The 22,325-nt window shown below is 39.0% G+C and overlaps 1 protein-coding gene across 3 annotated transcripts in view; it reads left to right on the top strand.

Annotated features, from left to right (window-relative positions):
• The window catches only part of ccdc149 (coiled-coil domain containing 149), a 43,450-nt gene extending 21,504 nt beyond the window's left edge, over nt 1-21,946 (top strand). For 2 of the 3 annotated variants that reach the window (XM_031895353.1, XM_031895354.1), the window contains exons 7-13: nt 4,534-4,606; nt 7,337-7,421; nt 7,917-8,061; nt 9,874-9,950; nt 11,509-11,541; nt 16,336-16,446; nt 20,883-21,946. In XM_031895353.1, the coding sequence (XP_031751213.1) occupies nt 4,534-4,606; nt 7,337-7,421; nt 7,917-8,061; nt 9,874-9,950; nt 11,509-11,541; nt 16,336-16,446; nt 20,883-21,460 (1,102 nt within the window). In that variant the 3' untranslated portion in view covers nt 21,461-21,946. The remainder of the gene's footprint in view (nt 1-4,533; nt 4,607-7,336; nt 7,422-7,916; nt 8,062-9,873; nt 9,951-11,508; nt 11,542-16,335; nt 16,447-20,882) is intronic. The other variant, XM_002941027.5, reaches the window with a different exon arrangement.
• Nucleotides 21,947-22,325: the final 379 nt, after the last annotated feature.

Raw genomic sequence — 22,325 nt, 5'->3', positions numbered from 1 at the left:
TGAGAACACATATCTCCTGACATACAGCCCAATATTAAGTGAATGTGCCAAGAAAGGGTTACAGGTCATTGCAATAAAAATCAGAAGATTTGAACATTAACAATTTAAAATGTCCTGTCTGTGTTAAAAACCTTATGTGCCCTAAGCTTTACCTTTTGTTTTGGCCCTCCATTGAATTAAGAGTAATTTCTTGTTACATGGCAGAGTAGTCATGTGCCCAGTGATTAGAAACACTCATTGTTGTGTTATCAAGAGTTAATTATCGGACCCATTAGTGCAGCAGTCCGGTTAAGGTGAGACAAGAGAGGGGAGGGGCAATTTGTATGCGTTTTTTCATGTTCCTGCTAAGCTGTAAAACTGGCAGGCAGCAAACTGTTGGCAGTCTTTGTGTGCCATTGCCCTGGAGCAAGTGTCACCTGCAGCCCTCACTACACTGTTGGATCTGTATTCTCAGCTCTTGTGTGTTATATTCAGGCTACATTGCACTCATGAACAGCAATTCAGATTTTATAAACCACATAAATGATCGAGATATGGGTAGTGCACTGTAAATCATCAGTTGTTACAAGTTTTTTATAAAACTGCAGTGAGATTATTTCTGAATAAAACATGGCACATTTATCCAAGGCTGGAGCTACTGCTACCTCTGAACCTGGCAGTAGGTCCAGTGCAGATGCACCAAAAAAAATGGGCACACAAATCACTCTCACACTGGAAATTATGCCAAACCGAATTTATTTGTAAAGTTCCTGATGGATATTTTGCATATTGGCCAAACATATTACATCTTTAAAAACCAACAATATCACCAAATAGCTGGGACTACTCTGGGGCCTAATGTCGCTCCATCCATTTCAAACCTATATATGGCAAAATATGAATGTAGGCATGTCACACCATTTGTGGGGGGCCTATTATATTTTACAAGAAGTAAATTGACCATCTGTTTATTGCTTGGCAGGACTCTTGTATAGAATCACTATATGAGTTTGTGAATGTGATTGTCACCTGTGACTTTTTGTAAAACATTTTCTACATCATTTACTCTCATCTAAAAAAAATATGTATATATATATATATATATATATATATATATATATATATATAAATGCAAAAAATAGCTGCAACTAAAAGAACTTTATTTCTTTTTCACCATAATAAATAAATAAATATATATATATATATATATATATATATATATATATATATATATATATATATATTACAGTGTTATACATTTTGCCCTGTATTACCACTAATAGGCAACATGTAGTGGGTAGCAAGTTACACCTCGGACAATGGCATTTATCCCCTGTGTTCTTAGTCCAGGACCATTAATTCTTTGGTCTTTATTATTAACCTATTAAGCCATAACTGGAATGCTATTAAATTTGGCCTGAAAATCTCTGCTGTAAAGTAAGCGTCAGGCATCAGGGTCGAGTTCTGGTTTAAGTATGTCCATAAATAAATGTATGAGGTGCTTAAGTGATGGTTAGCACTTAGCAGATTTAAATTGCTTCAGTGCAGAGGGACGTGAAACATAGGTGGCCTTTAATTAGAACTCTATTTTGTTTTTTAAGTAGTGACCCCTCTAGTGCTCATGCATTAAATTTCCAAGCTTGCCCAATAGGGGATTAAATTCATGCTAGAAGGTTATCTGGAACATGCATCTTTAGCCACCTGTGTCTCAGGGAATTACTGCGCCCTAAATGTGGGGTAAGTGGTTTGACCAGGTTTGCATCTAGCACTGAGTTTCTAAAAATACAAATTCTACACGCTGGGCAATATTAATGGGGACAATTAACCCCATGATATTCAATCAAGTGTTTGCTTTCCTTATTCTAGCAAATAGATAAGTAAATGCATTTGCTTATTTTGTTTGTTATTTTTTTAAATCTCATACTTTACTGTAATTCCACCTTGATTTTCTTTCAAATTCCACTGGACCAGAAAGGTACCTTATTGCTATCAAATTGTCCTTCACGAGCCAGAGAAGATGTGCATCAGTCTAGTGAATGCTTAATCTTATTGAAGTGCCTGTCTCTTGCTGCGGTGGTGCTTATATCACAGAGGGCACCATCTCTAATGCGCACAAGTTATGTTCTGCAGCCACCTGTGTGTTATGTAATAGTTCATTTTAGTAAATGCTTTCATTAGGCAATTTTGCTGCCACGCAACAATGTTCTCTAGCAGCAAGGGGACAGCAATAATGGTTTATTTCATTATTTTCAACATTTAACTGCTGCTTCTCCCATTGTGATTGTAGAGGGCTGAGGGTTTTTTTTTCTAGTGCCAGTAACGTAAAAAGTGTTACGTGTTGCCTACCACAATATCGTAGTAAACAGGATTTCAGCTGCAAAATAACAAATAGCAGGTATTTCAAATAGGCATTCACCTAATTTTGTTATTCATTTCTGGATTTAAAGAGGGTCAAGAGGAGTCCTGACCCGGTAAGAGAGTTTAATCACAGGGTTTTTTTTGGGGGGGGGGGGGGGTGCTTACAAAAATAAAATGGCACCCCTAGTTAATTTGAAATTGCTTCTTCTTTAGATTAATTCCAGGGGCCTCCTGCTTCTGAACCGAAATTTGTAAAACAGCCCCACTGAACACACTATGTCTGGCACTGTAGTCTGCCCCTTCAAAAAGTATGAATCAATACAATTTTTATATGCTGAAAATCCAGTTGCAAAACAGTTCTTCTCTTCTTGAATCATTTGAAATCCTGGCAGGGGAGGAGGGACTAAAACATAGATGTTATAAATTGTAACAACTTCTGCACAGCTTACATACAGCATGCAGGAACTCCATAGCCTACAATGCATTGAACTGTGATGTTCCTTTCCTTATTGACATCACATGTTCAGGGAATTGTGGGATTTAGAGGGTGCAGACTGAAGGCAGCCAACCCAAATATGAACCCTTTAAAGTCACGTGACAGTAAATAAAAAAAAACATTATTCTTTACAGATATTGCTGTTTTGCTAACTGTTGTGCGTAACATTTTTTGGAGGATGTGGTATTTAACTAAATCTGATGTTTATAGATTCGGCGAAAAGCCGAAATCATTAGGGGGTTTAATATTTAACCTTACAGTGAATGAAAATGGCCATTTTACCCCTGCTGGTGCTTCTTTTGATTTGGTGATTCACAGGTAGGGCCTGTGATGGCTTAACTGCAAACCCATTATCCAGAAAGAGCTCAGAATTACAGGAAGTTGATTTCCCCTTTTTCTGTGTAATAATATAACAGTACATTGTACATGTTGGTAACTAAGCTTCAACAATCCATATTGGTGGCCAAACAGTCCTATTGGGTTTATTTAATGTTCAAAGTAGACTTAAGGTATGGTGATTCAAATTACAGAAAAATCCCTTATCTGGAAAACTCCAGGTCCCAACCATTCGGAATAATAAATCCTATACCTGCACTCTAATCTGAATTTTAAATACCTTGGAGGTAACACCACATAGAACAACTATACTTAATATTATGTGTGCTTGTGTGGAGCCATTTCAGATGGGAGCAGAAGTAAAGCCCAAAATGGCATTTCTAGCTGTTAAATGGTAGTTCATTTGTAATTAGTTTTCAGTATGATGTAGACAGTGGTACAGGTATGGTACCTGTAATCCAGAATGCCTGGGGTTTTCCTGAATAAGGGCTCTTTCTGTAATTTGGATCTCCATACGTTAAGCCTACTAAAAAATAAATTTTACCTCTAATAAAGATTACTTATATCTCAGTTGGGATCAAGTACAAGCTACTTACAGAGAAAAAGAAAATGAGCTTTAAAAATCAGTATTATTTGCTAATACTGGCGTCTATGGGAGATGGCCTTACCAGGATTCTGAACTTTTTGGATAACCGGTTTCCAGATAACGGATGCCATACCTGTGTTTTGAAACTATCATTGATCTTTACTGTTTGTGGTTTTTGACATACATCTTTAATTCTGTGCAGTTGCCAGGGCTGGGATTTTAAAAGCCGTTTGCTAGGTGTAATTCCCTTAGCAGCCAGTTAGGTAGTCACAATGGAAGATGAATAGCAGAGAGCCAGGGTGCAATTGAAGCTTCACAGTCCATCAGTTTTTGGTTGATTGGCCCCAACAGCAGATAGCATTTCAGTTGCAGTCCCAAAAGAGACAGAAAAACAAAAGCTAGGCCCACACACTCCCTAATGACAACATTGCTCTGTAAATGTGTAAAAGATGTAATTTAGCCAAGTATATTACATAGCTGCAGCATCTACCTGTGTATAATAAGAGATGCAAGTGCTTAGGTCTGAGCAAATGGTACAGCATACTCATAATAGACAAGTCATTCTGTCTGTGCATAACAACTTGTACCCAAGGGGATTGCAATGTGCACGGTTCACCTCCCACCCGGAGAGAGTTCTTTGCTGTGCTGTACATACTCAGTGTAAGCTGTGGTGTCCCAGCTGCTGTATATCCACCTGCAACCATCACAGGGAAGGAATAGACAAGTCTTTCTATCTCTGGAAAATCTGAGCTTTCATCATACATTCTTTTTCCCCCAGATACCTACAGGAGCGATTAAAGCAACTACAGGAGGAAGTCAATCTGCAGAAAACTAATCTTGCCAAATACAAGGTAAGGAATGCAAACGTATCCAAAATGCATTTTGCTTACCTTAAAATCATAATAGAAGCCACATAGGCCCAAGTTGATATGTTCTGGAGAGAATTCTGTTTATAGAAGCACTATAAAGGGCAGTTTGTTAGGGGTGGCATGGAGATTCAAGGGTACCACCTGTACTGGAGGTGAAACCTAAAGGCACCCATGTACAGGAGAGTACAGGAGAATTCACTCCACAATTTAAAATGTTATTCTTGAACCAACAAATGTATTTTTTTTAGCTGGCATATTACTGTGTAGGCGCCATCTCAGTGCATTGTGCCCAAGTCTGAGCTTTCAGAAAGAGCTAGCACTACACATTAGAACTGCTTTCAGATAACCTATTGTTTCTCCTATTACCATGTAACTTGAGGAGTCATGAATTGGGTGAGCTGGACTTGGATTTTTACTATTGGGTGCTGTTATCCTATCTACCATTAGGTGGGGCATGGGAGCATTCCTTGGAACACAGCTGTCAGGGAGCTGTTATCTTGCTCCCTTCCCATTGTTCTGCTGATCGTCTGCGGGGAGTGGGGTGATATCACTGCAACTTGCAGCGCAGCAGTAAAGTGTGACTGAAGTTAATCAGAACAGAAGTCACATGTCTGAGGGCACCTGGGATACCAACAACATGGCTAGCCCCATGTCAGATTTCAAAATGAAATATATAAAATCTGTTTGCACTTTTAAAAAAAAAACCTGGTATTCCAATAAACTTTTGTTTTTAACTCATTTTAATTACTAGCAGTTGGGTGTTGGGCAGGCCCAGACTGGCAATCTGTGGGTTCTGGCAAATGCCAGAGGACAGTCACTTTTATTGGGGTTGTTTTGATCCCATGGCCGTATTTACCTTTAGTGCGCCCCTAGACCTAGACTCGTACCCTGCCCCCCTCCGTGATTGCACCACCTCCTGTACTGTTTGGCTGCACTGGGTACTGGGTGGGCAGGAGATTTTAACAGAAATCTCCCGTCCTGTCCCCAGTGCAGATGCAGCCAACAGGCCCCATGACACCCCCATATCTTTGCTTCCCTAGGCCTTCCCACAAATCTGGGCCTGTTTGGATCTCTGTGTACCTGGTGTTGGGTTTGGTTTTAACGCTGCTTTTCTGTGTGGGTAGAAGCATAAAAATGTCCGATATTAAACATTTTCCAAATTCTGAATTTTTTTTTTTTTTTTCCCCTCAGTGGATTCATGTTGGTATTTATTCATCATGGGACAGTCAGCGATTCTTAGCAAATTGTTAATATTTAGTCCCCCCACCACTTTTTTATTATTTTTTTTTCGAAAAGAAGATGCGGTCGTTGAAGGATAAATACACAATTTATTATACTTTATAGCTTTATGTATTGCTAGCCGTCATATTTTCTGATCTTGCGCCGTACAAAGCCAAATAATGGATGGGTTGCCATTGGATGAATCCAAGGCTGGGGAACTCAGATATTCCGTGCATGTGCTAGCAAGAGGCGCTTATCTGGCTTTGCAGGGAAACGTTGCCTTTTGATTGCCATATACTAATTTGCTCTATTGTGCCTGTTTGTTGTTCGTGGGGGAAATTATGCTTACTTTAGCACACGTCGGTTTTTTTCCCTCATGCATGGCCGTAATATTTTTTTTTCCTTCGTATGATTGAAAATGCTCATTTTACTTTCAAATCTATATTTTATGTCTATAAATACTCACAAAGCTTTTTTTTTTTTTATTCTGAGAAAGGTGAAAAAAAATATAATAATCTGTTTAAAGCATGATGAAAGCATTTGTAGCATTGGCTAAATGATGTATTTACAGGAATGCTGAATAGCAAGGTCAGTCATGTGGCAGAAACGTATAACAAGATTTGGGGTAGTGTAGCTTGGTATAAATCAAAAGACAGAGGAATGGCACTGCTTTTAAGAAATGCTGCATAATGCTCTGCCGGTCCTGACTCGTAAATAAATGTTTTGTACCCTTGCCTCACCCATCTACCAGCCACATTTCCCCAACAAACCTAGCACCGTGGGTTTCTTGCAGTACTCAGCCTACTGCTGGACTATACAGACATAGGATCCGCTACCTGGAAACCCATTATCCAGAAAGTTCCAAATTACAGCAAGGCCATCTCTCATAGACTCCATTAAAAGCAAATAATTTTGATTGTTTTTAGTTATTTCTCTTTTCACTGTAATAATAAAACAGGACCTTGTATTGATCCTAACTAAGACACAAGGCAAAACAATCCTACTGGGTTTAATTATGTAGATCCAAATTTCGGAAAGACCCCTTATCCAGAAAACCCCAGGTCCTAAGCATTCCGGATAAAAGGTCCCATACCTGTACAACATGGATAATTAAATTGCCCACCTTTGTCCCAGCATTAGTGGGATCACTTGGGGGGCCACCATGAACAGTACAAGCAGTTGCAAAGTAAAAATGCTGCTTTTAGGCTCGCCAAAGCTCTATATACTCTCTCCTTCTTTCCTCTTTTCTTCTTTCCTTCTAAATTTTTTTTTTTCTATTGTTGTTTAAAAATGTTAAAACCTTAAATAAAAACTTATAAAAAAAAAAAAAATGCTGCTTTTAATATCTGAAGCCATGTGCCTGAAATGTTCTCTTGAGAGAATAGATACCAAGAATTGTTTTGTCCAATTACTATCTATACAATTGCTTTCGACACTAGCTGTTATTGCTGCACAATATCTAATTTGTTGTGTAAATGTCTTTGCCTTTAGAATGCACTGGAGAAACGCAGGAATTCAAAATCCAACACCAAATCAAGCAGCAGCGCGCTGACCGGAGTACTATCGGCGAAGCAAGGTATTAGTCATTGCTATAGATCTGCTTTAGTGGAACTGCAGGGAACCTGTTCTCTTTGGCCCATTGAATTCGCCTACATGTTACCCGATATCGCCCAACCGTAGGTGGGGATATCGGGTGAAGATCCGCTCGCTTGGCGACATCACCAAGCGAGTGGATCTGCCCGTATATGGGCAGCTTATGGCACAAACCAATCAGCAGCTAGGCTGTCCTGCTTGTGTGACTTCAGGGCTGTGATTGGCTGTCCTCTTCCTACTGTGCTTCTGGCTTCTGACAGAGATCAGAGAGGATATGAAGGGAGCTCTAAGAAAGTGTCCCTTAGTATTCATTTTTAGCCCAAAGTAAAACCAGCACCATATTTAATTAATTATTGCCTACAAGATAAGGGGCATTTTACCTTATGCTATTTGTCTCCTTTAAGTCCTTTGTGGGTGCTGAATTTTAAAACTGTACAATTTTGGAATGAAATGGGTCATTGTTTTTTGTTTTGTGTAGTTCAAGAGCTTCTATCAGAAGAACATGGCTGCAGCTTGCCTGCCACTCCCCAGTCCGTGTCTGATCTGAAATCGTTGGCCACTGCATTGCTGGAAACAATCCATGAGAAGAATATGGTTATTCAGCACCAGAGGCAGACCAATAAGTAGGTACACGCTTCCCAAAATTCTACTGCCCACCCCTTTTTAATTTACGTCTGTGAGTAAGGAGCTCAGACCACCCTGGTCATTAAAGGAGAATGCAAGTCAAAATGTAAAAAGCATACTGCCCAATAGTCCTCCTATTGTTTAGTAAAAACGCCACACTTTTGGCTCACCTAATCAAATATTTACTCACTCACACTTACTTCACATTTTCTAGAACAGGCAGCCATCTCTAAAAAGGTATTCTCCCTTCCTTTCCCTCCTTGCTTCATACTGCCCATGTGTTTCATTCCCTCCCCCCCTCCCCTCTGCCAGATCCGCTTCTGATTGGCTGGTGGGCATGTGTAGCTCAGAACAGCAGACAGGATCAAGTTACACACATGCTCAGAGAATAGGAAGGCTACCGCTGGCACCTACAGGAAGGGGAGAGAGATTTCAGTGATGTCACTGTAGGCTTCACACTGCTGTAGGCTGCCAGCACCATATCTCAGAGAAGCAAGCAGGGATCTGGGAATTTAGATATGCAGTAAGTACTTAAAAAGAATGCCTTTGGACTTACTTTTAATTTATATTAACCTTTCATTGTCCTTTAAGCTCTCCTATAAAGTATGTCCGTATCTAGTATGTCAGCAATAAAGCATGGCAAAACTGCTGTTTTGTGAAAGCAAGGAATCATGAACATGGGTCAAACATTTCAAACCCACTGCCCTGCCCTAACCCAACCCAATATATACACGTCCTGCCTCATCTCTGACATCAAAGAAAATAGAGTAAACCTTAGTGATACGCGTGTTGAAGATTTTTCCCCCTATTCTTACCTGACCCACCACAATATATATATATATTTTATTTATATATATATTTATCCTTCAGAAAGGTCCTAACAAGGACCGAAACGTTGGTTTTAACAATATATCTGCAATAAAAATTTTTTTGATGAAACATTGAAGGGTGTGCTGGCCACAGATGATTATTTTCTATATATATATATATATATATATATATATATATTATAATCTTGCTCCAAAAACACTGCGCACTCCTGCTCCATTTATGAGATTATTAGAGGGGGCAGCACAGAGAGATCAGTGAGCGGCTGGTCTGGCAGTGAATTGGGCTTGCCATCTGATTCTGTGGGAAATAGGTTGGCCTGAACCTTTTATTTAGCATAAAATCAAGTGACAGATCCAGTCTTTAGGGCTTAAGAGGATGGAGCAAAGATTCAGTGGGCTGGGGCACTGTTTATATTGGTCTTCCAGCCAGTTGCATTTTTGCCCCATTCTACCTTCAAGCCTGATGTCACTTCTGAGACTGCATCACAAAAAATGTGTGGAGGAAGGGGGTAAGTAGTAGAAAGTTCCTGGTAAAATCTGGAACATGATATTATAGCTTTAAAAATGGAAGCAATCTAGTGCTTGGCAGCTGCTAAGTTTATGAATAAGTATTTTCCTACAAAAATGCTGTTCTGCTCAGTGTTGTGAGAGATGCAGCAACAGAACAGAATCTGGCATGGGAATAAAGAAACATTTGATTCAGTAATGCTTACTGACGCGGCTGTTCCATGGTTGCACGGAACACTTTAATTCTAATATGCCCAGCTCTAGTCTTACAGTAAAGTAATACACAATCGTCCATTTTATTTTAGCATATAACAATCCCAAATATCTGCACTATAGTTATGCTAGACTGTGTGTCCTAGAGTAGTTGTCTTGTGTATTGGAAAATACAGCTTCCCAGCTGGCGGGCCTCAAGGCAAATGGTTGAAAACTAACAAGGAGTTTGTATAAATATTAAAATTGTGTTTTATTTTTCAGGATTTTAGGCAACCGAGTGGCAGAATTAGAGAAGAAATTAAGAACATTAGAAGTGTCTGGCTTGTGGAGTCTTCCAGGTTAGTGTTATTTCTTTTATAAATTGATGATAATGACTATAAAAGATAGTCACATGGTCCATTATTCTCTCACTACACTACAGTAACTAAGGCTCTAAGAGCCTGTGTAATATATAATATAACAAAACAAAGGGTCCTGGAGTGGCCCCTTAAGGGAGCTCCTCTAGTCCCCTAATGCATGCTTACAGACTACACATCATATTGATGGTCGCTAACTTTGATTTACTGAAACGCTCTGTTTGCTAAGGTGTTTTTATTTTCTGTATACACCACAATATCTGTATAGTAGGTCAAGAAATGTACAGGCTATCTTGAAATAAAAATATGTTGAAATTAAAAAAAAAAAAGATAGTCACATATTTTGCAGAACAACGAAAGGTGGCCATAAATGGGCAGGATTATATTTTATCTGCTGTGTAACCTGTGCCAGTTAGCCCCATTTCAATTTGAATTGTTATCCCCATGACTACACAGCAGCTTTGTTTATATAAACTATAGTAGGGTTTCTTAAGCAAACAAACAACTTTTACCAGTGCAGGGCAACAGCACATTATATTTAATGACTTTAATACACTTGAATTTTTTGGTGTTACTGTTCCTTTAAGCCAGTTTAGAGCTCCCGACTTAATTTTCATTTGTCTTCTGTCCTTTTATTTGTCTGGGGCATTCGGCATACACAGTGAACCACCTTAGGGAGCAGAGTATGTTATCTAAATATGCTATGGTTCTGTTAGCATGAGCTTTATGTACAGTATTTTTGGATTTTTTTTCAGATGCTAGCATAATAATACAGCATATTTTTCTACCGAGGAGATGTAGGTGGTCTATTTTGCTAAATATATGTCAAATGGCAGCCCTTCTCTGGCTGTTTCCTTTGACTACTCCAATAATTGTAGGGCACACTCCCTTGCTGTTTTCTTGTAAAGGGATGATCACTCTTCAGAAGGGCTGTAGGAAGAGGTTGTTGTTAAACAGTGTAAACAACAATGCAGTTTACTTTTTTGTGGCAAGCCCAGTTTTGAGGCCCAGACTTTAATTGGGGAACCCTGGTTTAAGTAAACATAACTGTAGCAACCAGCCATAGTTACAAGAATATTTAAAACAGATAATAAATTATAAACTCCCAAATCTCATTCTAACTGACCTTCAGCTAGGCTTGGCTTCCAGAAGTGTCTAAAGGAAAAAATAGTCTATTTATTCTTGCCCCCTCACCCCAACAAAGACTCACAATTAAATCACTGCTGTATTTACTGGTTTGCGATTTTTTTTCTTTCAAGATGCAAACTAATATAAATAAAGTTATTTATACATAAAAGAAAGTGGAGAAAATTTACGCTTTCAATATATAGAAACATTGTGATGAAGAAGCACATTGTATATGCAAGCTAAGCAGAGTTCTATCTCTGTGAAATGTATCCAGGTGCGTGTGGCTATTGCTTTTGTCTGTGCTTCACTTGCTAGGAATGTATTACTTATACAGCACAGCATGTGAATATATTAAAGGTTAAAAACTTCTATAAATAACTCTTTTCTTTCTATCTTTTTATGCTTCACGAAGGCCTGAGCTACAATGTCTCTGTGGGATTTGGGAGTAGGTTCAACTTGAAATATCTTTCATGGCTTTAATAAATAGTATGACACATCTTATTTTGTAGCAGTCTTCACACTGACCTGCTAATATAGTAATTTATATCTATTTATATTAGTCAATTGATATGTTGATCATACTATAAAGTGCGCACACGTGTGTGTGTGTAAAAACAAGGTTCCAAACTAAAATACTAGGAGAATTTACAGTAGGTCCAATTTTGCTTCTAGCCTGTCTCCCTGACAATTATACCTGCCTCCCAGACAATTATACCCTTTACAGGTATGGGACTTGTTATCCAAAATGCTTGGGACCTTGGGTTTTCCAGATAAGGTATAGAGATCCAAATTATGGAAATACTCCTTAAGTCTACTAAAAAATCCTGTAAACATTAAGTAAACCCAATAGGATTATTTTGCCTCCGTTAATGATTAATTATACCTTAGTTAGGTTCAAGTACAAGCTACTGTTTTCTTATTACAAAGAAAAAGTGAAAAAAAGTTTTAGAAATTTGAACTATTTCATTAAAATAGAGTCTATTGGAGAATGGGAGCTTCCTGGATAACAGATCCAATACCTGTAGCTAAGTAATTATTTCTCATGAGGATAATGACCGCATTTGGAATGGAGAGGTTGAGGTCTCAGTATCTTCCATGAAGCTAACCCAGTCTTGCTCCTGTTCTGAGGGGTTAAATGTTTTTACTGCACTGGCACTTACGTGGCATAAAGAATGATTGAATTTAGGGGAATGGAAAAAGAAAAGTGTATAACTTGGGGCAAATATAAGAACAATTGGGAGGAGAAGATCATTTATATGATAGTTAGAAGAAAATGATTAGAAGAAAATAGCAGCAGGGCAGAGGGAATTACCAGAACCAAGGAAACAATAAGTAGGGAAGATGAGGAGCGAAAACACAGGGAAGAGGGAAAGACAGAAGGCTAAATACCAAAACACTAGTTCCAGGTCTCCTGATAGACCTGCCAGCTCATTATTGTCTTCTCGGCAGCACAGTGCAAGGTCTCATGTCCCTGATGTTGGCACTGGCACTGCTATGGAATGCATACTAGTTGCTAAACTGCAGGAGAAGCCACAAATCCACTGGTTAGTATGGTAAAGGTATTGATATGCCACCAACCACTAATTCATTTTTATGTGCTCAGGAGAAAAAAATCCTGAAAAATATTTTTTGTTATTTTTCAAAGGGTCTACAACCATATTGAAATGTAGAAGCTATACAAGTTTATATCCCAGGTGGAAATTAATCTGCTTTGCAAACCAGGAAGTGAATTCAGATTAACGTTGTACCTAGGTTTAACTGCGATTTCTTAATATAGGAAAACAGTTTTAATGCTTTTTAGAAGTTAAACAAGGAGACCCAACTTGGACACATTAAGAATCCCTGCTTGAAGCCTTCTGTTTGCTTTTCTTTATCATCTTTTTCCTTCCTAGTGAACTTTACCCATTTGTCCTTCAGAATTTTTTTCTCTATCTCATTTCATGATAATTTTGAGGAACACATTTTCATTAAAACTGGACCATGCTCGTATTGCTTCACCCTCTGCTTTATCCCTACCGTAATAATAATGCTATTTATGTTCTGAGCTTCGGAATAAGTCGTAACTCAGCAAAAAAAATAATGCTGATATTAAAGGAAAAAAAAAAAAAGGAAGGAAATATCAAAATACAGTAGCAAACTGACCCTTACTCTGCATGTCCCTTTGTGGAAATCACAAAAGTGGATGGTCGCTTTTTATCTGTGTTATTTAATAGTTATAGGTCCTTAGGGAAAGGTCTGTTCAGTGACCCAAACTTTATGTATTTCTAAATGGATTTTGTGGTCAGTGATATGTGTTTGGGGAGCCAGGTTTACATTGAGGTGACATACTATTCTGTTCAGTACAATTGATTTATGTGGACAGGAGCACTGAATTAAACTTTGTTCTTCTGTAACAGAGCATTCGGCCTACGCAGATGTTAACATTGGATTTCATTTGCTTGTTAGAGTTTGCTGTATTTTGCTAATGGTTTACTAATAGTTTGGGTGGACCTTTCTGCTTCTTAGACTAGCAGAACAAAGATGGATTAATAATTCTTCACTAAGACCAGCATTTTATCAATTTTATTAGATGTATTGCTTTAAGGTTTTCTAATCACTTAGTGAGGTCAGAGTTGAGTTAGATGGTTCAGTCCACAAGGACATATTAAATGTTTTGATGTGCTTTGGCAGTAAAGTGGAATGCGCATCTACCTAGTCCAGCTCTAAATAGTAATTGAGGGCAGTCCTGTCCCCCGGAAGGCCCTTGCTCTGTTGGGGTAAACCAGGGGACGTGTAGGCTTGCAGGACTCACTGAGGGATTCATAGACAACTTTGATTGACATCATGATTTTTAAAGTTATTAATTATTTGACCTAGTATGTGGAAAAATTGGATATTACTGATCTAGGACTTACAGTATGTCTAAAAACAGAGACGGATGCCCAAAAGCTCTGTTGCTACTGCCTCCCATTTAGATGGCTTACCATTTATTCAATCTCTTGAGCCTATGGCAGTTTGATTTGTTATGTGTGTTCCCGATACAGAACACTGGATTCCGTGCATTGTGTTCATGTTAGAAAGTGCCTTCCCTTCAATGACTGCCTATATTCTCTTTCCCATAAACCATTCAAGGGAATATTGCTTTTCTGCAAGACTGATGGGTTTCCCATATCTGGAACCCTATAACAACTAAATAGTGATGTCTATTATCACCACTGCTTGAATTAATCAATTTATAAATGTTTCTCTAAATAAAATAAACTGACAATTTTACCTGTATACTGATAATTCAACCTCAGCCCTCACACACACATTCCTTGATGTATTCAAAGCTGAATATATTTACAGTAAGCTAATAATGGGCATTCTACAGCCGCTCACCTTCTGCAGCACCTCCTGTCAATTCCCAATGACAACTGTTCCTAATCTAACGCTGTCCACAAATGTATCTGTCTGACCCCGTTGTTAGTCCGGCGTGGAGCTGCGAGCCTTCCTGAATTCTAATCATGCCATTATGACAGTACTTAAATAGTGAGCCATTGTCCCACTGTTCTGCAAGATGGAGCAGTCTGCGGCTAAACAGTGTATTCAGCATTTCCTTTCGCTTTTACAAGGACACTTGCCAGTGTATTTCAGGCGTGAACATCCCAGAATTCTGGCCTGCTGTCTTTCAGACCGTCAGCAGCAAATTCTCTAGTTTAACTACTTCTTCCCAAGGAATGTCGAGTAAAGATTCCTATTAAGCAGCATTAATGCAAAAAGTGATTTGGTCCAAAGAAGGTTACTATTTAATATTGTATTCCTCATTTCCTCAGGCAAAGGTCTCCGTACATTTTGATTGTAGGGCACGTAGTACTCTGGAAAAAGCATGAACAGAGGCATAGTACACTATGTTTTATAATATACATATACATGTAGGCATCATCATGAAGCATAAAAATATATTTTTAATACCCAAATTGCACTTGGGATTGATTCTCCTATTGCCATGATAGAAAGCTGCTAGCTTGCAGATTCTGTTAAACTCCCAGGACCAGTTAGAAGCCAGAGGGCTGCTGGAAGTTGTAGTATGATCAATAAAATTTGAGCAGGAATATTTTCCGTGGATACTAGCGCCCACATCATGCTGAGTCAGTGGTCTATTCACATTGATACTTATGGGAAAAGGGCTGCTGCATTTTTAGCCAAGGCTTTTCCTGGGAAAATTTGCCAGGACAAAAACACCATGTGTCGCTTTGCCCCCATAAAGCTTTGTGTCAGCTTGTATGGATGTTTTGTTTAAACAGTGTATGTGAATGTGTATGGTTTTTGCTTTGTGCCTACCAATTATAATGTGGGATTTGAGATGGTGCATTGCATAGCCAGTTTCTCTTTAGAGCCCTTGGGGCCCTTACTTTTTGGTTCAAGCTCTTGTGAAGGACAAATCTTTAAGGACCCTTGGAGCTCATAATAAGGTTACAGATATAAGAAATTATTGGTGTATCAGGCATTCAGCCATGGTTCCAAAAATGTCTGGGCTGTCAAGTGTATCTAGGGGAGCAATTAACTGTTCTCAGCCCTGAGAGGTCAGGCCCACAGTTTAGAATCCCGTTTCTTAGGGTAATGGCAGACAGGCCTGTTTTGAGCATTTTTATCACCATACCATTTTTTAGCATTGAAAACATAAACGCTGAGTATTTTAAAATGAAAACATAATCCTATTAGCATTTGAAAGTGATGTGTAAACTCATTTGAGGTATATTTATTTGCCGCTGTTCCATTCCCTTACATGAAAGAGGAATCTAGCCAGGGCAGGTCTGTTAAACGCATGATTACTGTGGCTAGACACCCCTCCTCCATTCTGAGGAAAATGCCGGTACCTCACCAGTGGGGAGATTATTACATTATTGCTGATATGTCAGGCGCTAGTCGGCTTTAGGAAAACAAACAGACGGCTGCACTTGGCTTCCTGTGGAGAAATCCCAAGAACAGAATGTTACATTAACAGGAGGCATCCATTATTCATCTTTCCCATGTTGCCTTGTGAGATGATGGCTTTCCTGTCAGTGTGTGACTGGGGCGGGATACTTCTGGGAAGAGGCCTATGCAAGATTCTACTGTCAGAGATAATGGGGATACATTTTAGTTTATCATTTATGTGTCATCCCTATTCATTAATGGTTTTAAGTAGATTTTCACAGTCATCTGTGCTTGGTATTGGGCCAAGGCTTTGTTTATCTCCCTCAGTAACTGTATTTTATTTGTCTCCATTCTCTGGCAGGAGGTAGGGACGCCATATCTCTCAGTAATCCATCATCTCCTTCAAGGGGGCCAAAATCTCCTATGCCAACATTTACTGAGGTGCCTTACCACAAACCACTGACCTATAAAGGTAAATGCTCATATGTATCTACTGTATAGCGCTGCGTACATAAGTAGTGCTTTATAAATAAAGTTATACATACATATGTATGTATGAATATTGTTATTTATATAGTGCTACCTATGTACTCAGCAAATGTTTGTGTTTGTGCGTTCTATTATTTTGTTATCATTCCAGGCCTAAAAGGGGGGGGGGGGGGGTCCATGGGTTCCTTTTAATTTGTGGAATAAAGTATGTCTAGGGTTTATGCAACTCTTTTCCTGAATGAGCTCATGTCAAAAAGGGTGTTTTTTTCCCCCTATTAATGTGGCCAAATGTAGGCTTATTGCCCAAGACATACAAAATTCCATTTGCTTTGGTTATATTATGCTGAAATGTGTTTAAAGGCAACCCTGATTGTTGTTCTGGGGAAAGTGCCAACTGGAACACAGTCTGTAGCTAAATGGCAAGGCTGAAAGCGGAGAAATTGAAAAGCAATAAACATAAAAGAGAGAACAAGTCCACATCTATGGAAAACCAAGTAGTTCTAAACAGTTTCTGTAAAACCTGAGGAATCTTAAGGTGCTGGAGCTATATAGCCATTATCTTTCATCTGTCCCCATTTTCTTCTCAACTACAACTGCCGGCCTTGGGAATGTAGTTCCGAAACCAGGGAGCTGCCTGGGGACTGCTTTACATTCTCTCTGCTTTGGTATGGAGCAGATAATTACACTCCAAGGCAATTTGCTCTGTATATGTCATGTTTTTCAAATTATTCAACTTGTTTGTTCCTTAGCTCTCCAGTTTGGCATTCAAACTGCCATATTGTTGCTAGGCACTAACTATAGCAAACTGGCATTGCTTTGCATCAAGGATGAATAAAAGAAGGGCTGAATAAAAATATAAGGAAACCTGAAGACCAGCCATGCTTAAGGGGAAATTCATGTACAACCCCCCTCGGCCCTTCTTAGATGGTCTATCAAATATAGATGTATGTATGTATATGAGAAAAGCCCTAATGAGGACTGAAATATTGGGCTTTTATACAATGTAATTAAAATGTATAAAGGCTATGCAGGTTTATAATACTTATAAATATGATATAATCTGCGTAATTCATGCAATTCAAGAATTAGTCATGCCCTGCCCCAGTACATCTGATAATCTCAAGTGCAAGAAGAATAAACTGCCTTGGTTTACACAGACTCTGATTCTGTTTATACATAGGCTTTTGTAACATTTATGTAAGCCTCGCGCTGCTGCTCTCACTCAGGCCCAGTAGCGCAGCTGCGTCCCATTATATGGTCCTGTTTAGCTATAGTTTGAATATCCTTGTATGGAGGATGTTTGCTGAGCAAACACGAATAGTAGCGATCCCTTTGCTGCTGTTATGAAACTAATGTTGCACAAAGGTAAAATAGTTTCTCTTGTTTCTGTTCAGCTTTATCATATTAAAAACTATATATATACATATATTTCATTGATCGGAGTGTTAGAACTACTGTGGAATACAGTGTATTCACATATTTCTCACTGATGATACATAGGCTGCCTTGCTGTATGTATCTCCCCACATGCAGGCCTCTCCTAAACACTCATTGATCCTTCTAAATGTAAAAAGTGGCACAGGCCTATCCCCTCTGCTGAGCCTTAATTGCCGCACAACAGCTGGTGGGCTCTGGGCTGGACATCCCTGTTGTATATACAAAAATATCTAACAGATGTTACCCAACTAAGGTACTTTAGTCTGCTAATAGACTGTAATTTAAAATACTTTCTAGTTTAATTGTATTTGAGTATTTTATTACCATATCAGAGCTGTTGTGTAATGATGTACTTTAATAATAACTAGCAAATGTAGTGCCCATTGGGCAATCATGGATTTTGCTTGTTTGACGTTTTTAATCTATAAATAAATTGCTATGTGCATACATGATCGCCCAATGAGCACTAGTGTTGCAAGTATTTTGTTTAAAATGTTACTCAAACCAGAGGTGAAAAGTAAAGGGAAGGATAATATAATGCTGCATACTGGAGCGTGGAACCCCCAAGCATTTCATGACAGACACACAACTTGTCCCAAGTATTTCATGACAGACACACAACTTGTCCCAAGTATTTCATGACAGACACACAACTTGTCCCAAGTATTTCATGACAGACACACAACTTGTCCCAAGTATTTCATGACAGACATACAACTTGTCCCAAGTATTTCATGACAGACACACAACTTGTCCCAAGTATTTCATGACAGACACACAACTTGTCCCAAGCATTTCATGACAGACACACAACTTGTCCCAAGCATTTCATGACAGACACACAACTTGTCCCAAGTATTTCATGACAGACACACACAACTTGTCCCAAGTATTTCATGACAGACACACAACTTGTCCCAAGTATTTCATGACAGACACACAACTTGTCCCAAGTATTTCATGACAGACACACAACTTGTCCCAAGTATTTCATGACAGACACACAACTTGTCCCAAGTATTTCATGACAGACACACAACTTGTCCCAAGTATTTCATGACAGACACACAACTTGTCCCAAGTATTTCATGACAGACACACAACTTGTCCCAAGTATTTCATGACAGACACACAACTTGTCCCAAGTATTTCATGACAGACACACAACTTGCCCCAAGCATTTCATGACAGACACATTATTTTACAGAGCTGATAAACATCTCCCCATAGAGGGTACTGCACATGTGCAACATCTAATTTAATATTACAGATAAAATCTTAATTTATCACCTTTATGTGTATATTTTATACATATTTATTAAATATGGGTGCCTCCAAGCTGATGCAGTCCTTGCCCAACGGGTCTCCACAGTATAGGCCACCTATCAGATCTCAGATTTGGCTCACCGATCATATTAAAGCATATGGCTAGCTTTATAGCCGCAATATAGGTTCTGCAGAAATATTGATTAACCCTGTAATTGCCAGTAAACTTGTGCTGGAGATAAGGGAACTACTGCTGGCGCTCAGCACTTTACAGGGTAAGGACAGTTGTTCTACTGAAGGGAGATTGCTATCAGAGTTGACTCATATACCCTAATCAGCTTTGGAATTAATCAGGTGTCTGCTTATAATAAACATGCATACCTTAGATGCTAAACTGAGATTATATTTATTATTAGTATATATTATATAAAAATGGATGTGGTGAAAATGTTCCCATTGGATAGGTAGCTGGTTTCCAAGCAGCCCACCCTTAGAAGCAGGTCTAGGCACACATCATCGCTGAGTGTTATGAACAGACCGTAATGACTTCTATCTCACAGTTAGCGATGCACGATATCAGTGTATTTACCCTCCGTGAATTCCTCAACTTTCTGCCATTTTCTAAAGTCAAAGCCGGCAGCGAGCAGCACAACATTTGCCTAATGAAATATTGCAGTCAGCAAAGCATAGCCGCATTAGCAAATCATTCTAAACAGTCTCGCCGTGTTTCTGCACAGCCAGCACACATCCCATTTGTAATTGTGGGCAGATTAAGGATTTCCTTGGAGAGTCTGTATGAGCTCTGTCCGTAAGTAGGATTTTATTCTAATTGCTACAGATAATGAACTCATTAACTTTGCTAAAAAGGGAAATTTGAGATCCCATCCAGCAAAACCTAGAATTTTCCCTCAACCCTATTTTATACAACAAAAAACCTATGTATCCAAACTGTACCCACAGTTCAAGTGGTATTTTTAGGTATAGTTCATAGGTAACTGGTAAATGCTTGGCTAGTTATGTCTGACAGATAGCCGTATACACCCTAATTTGATCATAGCAGTATGGTTACCATATTAAGTATCAGTTATCTCCAACAATCACTGACTAGCTACTGGCATCCTTTAATCCTCATTGGATCATGGTATGGTATGATAGGATAGAATTAAGACAACAGCCGTCATTCACAATGCCCCACACAGTTTGCAAAGTGCAAAAAAAAAAAAGGCAACAATCGGCCATCATTTTCCAACGTCTTTTGTATTAATTTGGAAATGTAATCAACACCCTGGTTGGAAGTAAAACTCCGTGCCCATATAAATCCCCACCATATGAGGTAATATTGTTAGTCTTAAACCTAAGATTGGCATAGAATTCATTGTGAGATATGGCTAAAGATTAAGGACTTGCCATTAGCCATGCAAAGAAAAAAAGGCACAGTGTACATAGGTACTATGCCTTATAGATGCAAGAGCAAACACTTTTACCAGTTTATGGCTTTTTCCTACAAATAGACAATAAGCACAGTGGTACACCGCATTATATTGTGTGTGTGTGGCAACAAAGATATTCAGCCTGTGGCCCTTTAGGTATTTCTAAAGTACAGCCTCATGTTTGGGGCTTTTACAACTTATTCCAGGTTATGTCTAGCTGGAAACACCAGTTTTATTTATGATGAGGTTACCAACCACAGATGAACAACTGCTTTGTATCTTGCAGCACATGGTCAGCCGGGTGTTGAGTTGGATTCTCCTGCTTCGGATGAGGGAGGCAACAATGAATCTACCAAAGAACTGGAGAACTCTCAAGATCCACTAGGTAATACTTACGATAACATGTATTTGCATCCCTTCATCCCATTGATGTGCCAAGAAAAGGACGACTTAGAAAGACAAGGGCAAGAGATTGCTAAGCTGACACAAAAGCTGACACAAGAGATGACCGATGTAGAAGGAACCAGCTTTGAAATTCCAGCTGACGGCCAGAGTACAGCAAGCAGTCAGGAGAACCATGACAACTTAGATTCACCCTTATCTAGCCCAGAACCTTCAAGAACCATGGATGAAAAGCACCCCGATATAACACCGGCAGATGAAAACACTGTGATGGTTACTCAGGAATGTACAGACAACATCACAGCCAGCAGCAGTCTTGACCAGTGTACAGAGGCAGAGGATGACAACAAAGATTGCTGGGAAATAGAAGACAGTGACTCTTCCGACAAAGCTGCCCATTGTGCCAGCCCCAGCTGTGAATTGGTAGAAAAGTGTCACAGTTCAGATGAGAGTATTTCCTGACTTTCATTAAAGTTCCTTAAAGTTTAGGCATATTTATTTCAATCAACAGTTGTATTTAGTTGGCAAAGGGACACTGCACAATCACACACATCAAAGTCATTTGCGTGTTAGGAACTGGACTTGATTTCTTCAATGTTAAATCTTGGGTGGGCCGGGAGATATTTTATTCATATTAGCAGTGGTGCGTGTATTGTTACATTGTGTAGTCAGGTCCATGATCCAATTGTTTTATAAGTAAGTATTGGAATTGTTCTTGTCACCCACTTAGGCCCGTGGCACATTTAGACTGCTGCAGAGTTCTGAGTAGTGTTTCCCATATTTGCCATAGAAATCAGCGACAGGTGATTTGGCCACTGTTGTTCTCTGTTAGGGCACTGTAGTGTCCAGAATTCCCTTGTGTGCCATAAGTCCTAAGAATTTACACTATCACAAGTGTTTGAGAAACTTCTCCTTAAAACTGACTGAATTATACTGTATAATGACATAGCTCATTATGGTCGCAGAACATTCTTTCTCTATATAATTACATATACACATGAGTGGGCGCTGCTGTATTTTTAATGGAAACATTTTCCATTACTTCGTTAAGAGATACTTTTTCACGACCACCTAATGGAACTGTTCTGTTGTCTGTCACAGGCCGAACTATACTGTATCTGACCAAACTGCCATGGGCCATAAAGATGGATATAACACAAATGGCCATACCCACATATAGCCACTTTTCTATTGTTCCATTTGGGCTGACCACAGAAGGATCATTAGGAAGTTAAGAGGAATTGTGGCTCCTCTTCACTACCTTATGACCAATCAAGCGTTTTTATGAACAGGATAATTTATTTATTATATTTAAATTCACCTCACT

Source organism: Xenopus tropicalis, chromosome 1 (genome assembly GCF_000004195.4).
Source record: "Xenopus tropicalis strain Nigerian chromosome 1, UCB_Xtro_10.0, whole genome shotgun sequence".
Lineage (NCBI taxonomy): Eukaryota > Metazoa > Chordata > Amphibia > Anura > Pipidae > Xenopus > Xenopus tropicalis.
This window is presented reverse-complemented; position numbering and strand designations above follow the sequence as displayed.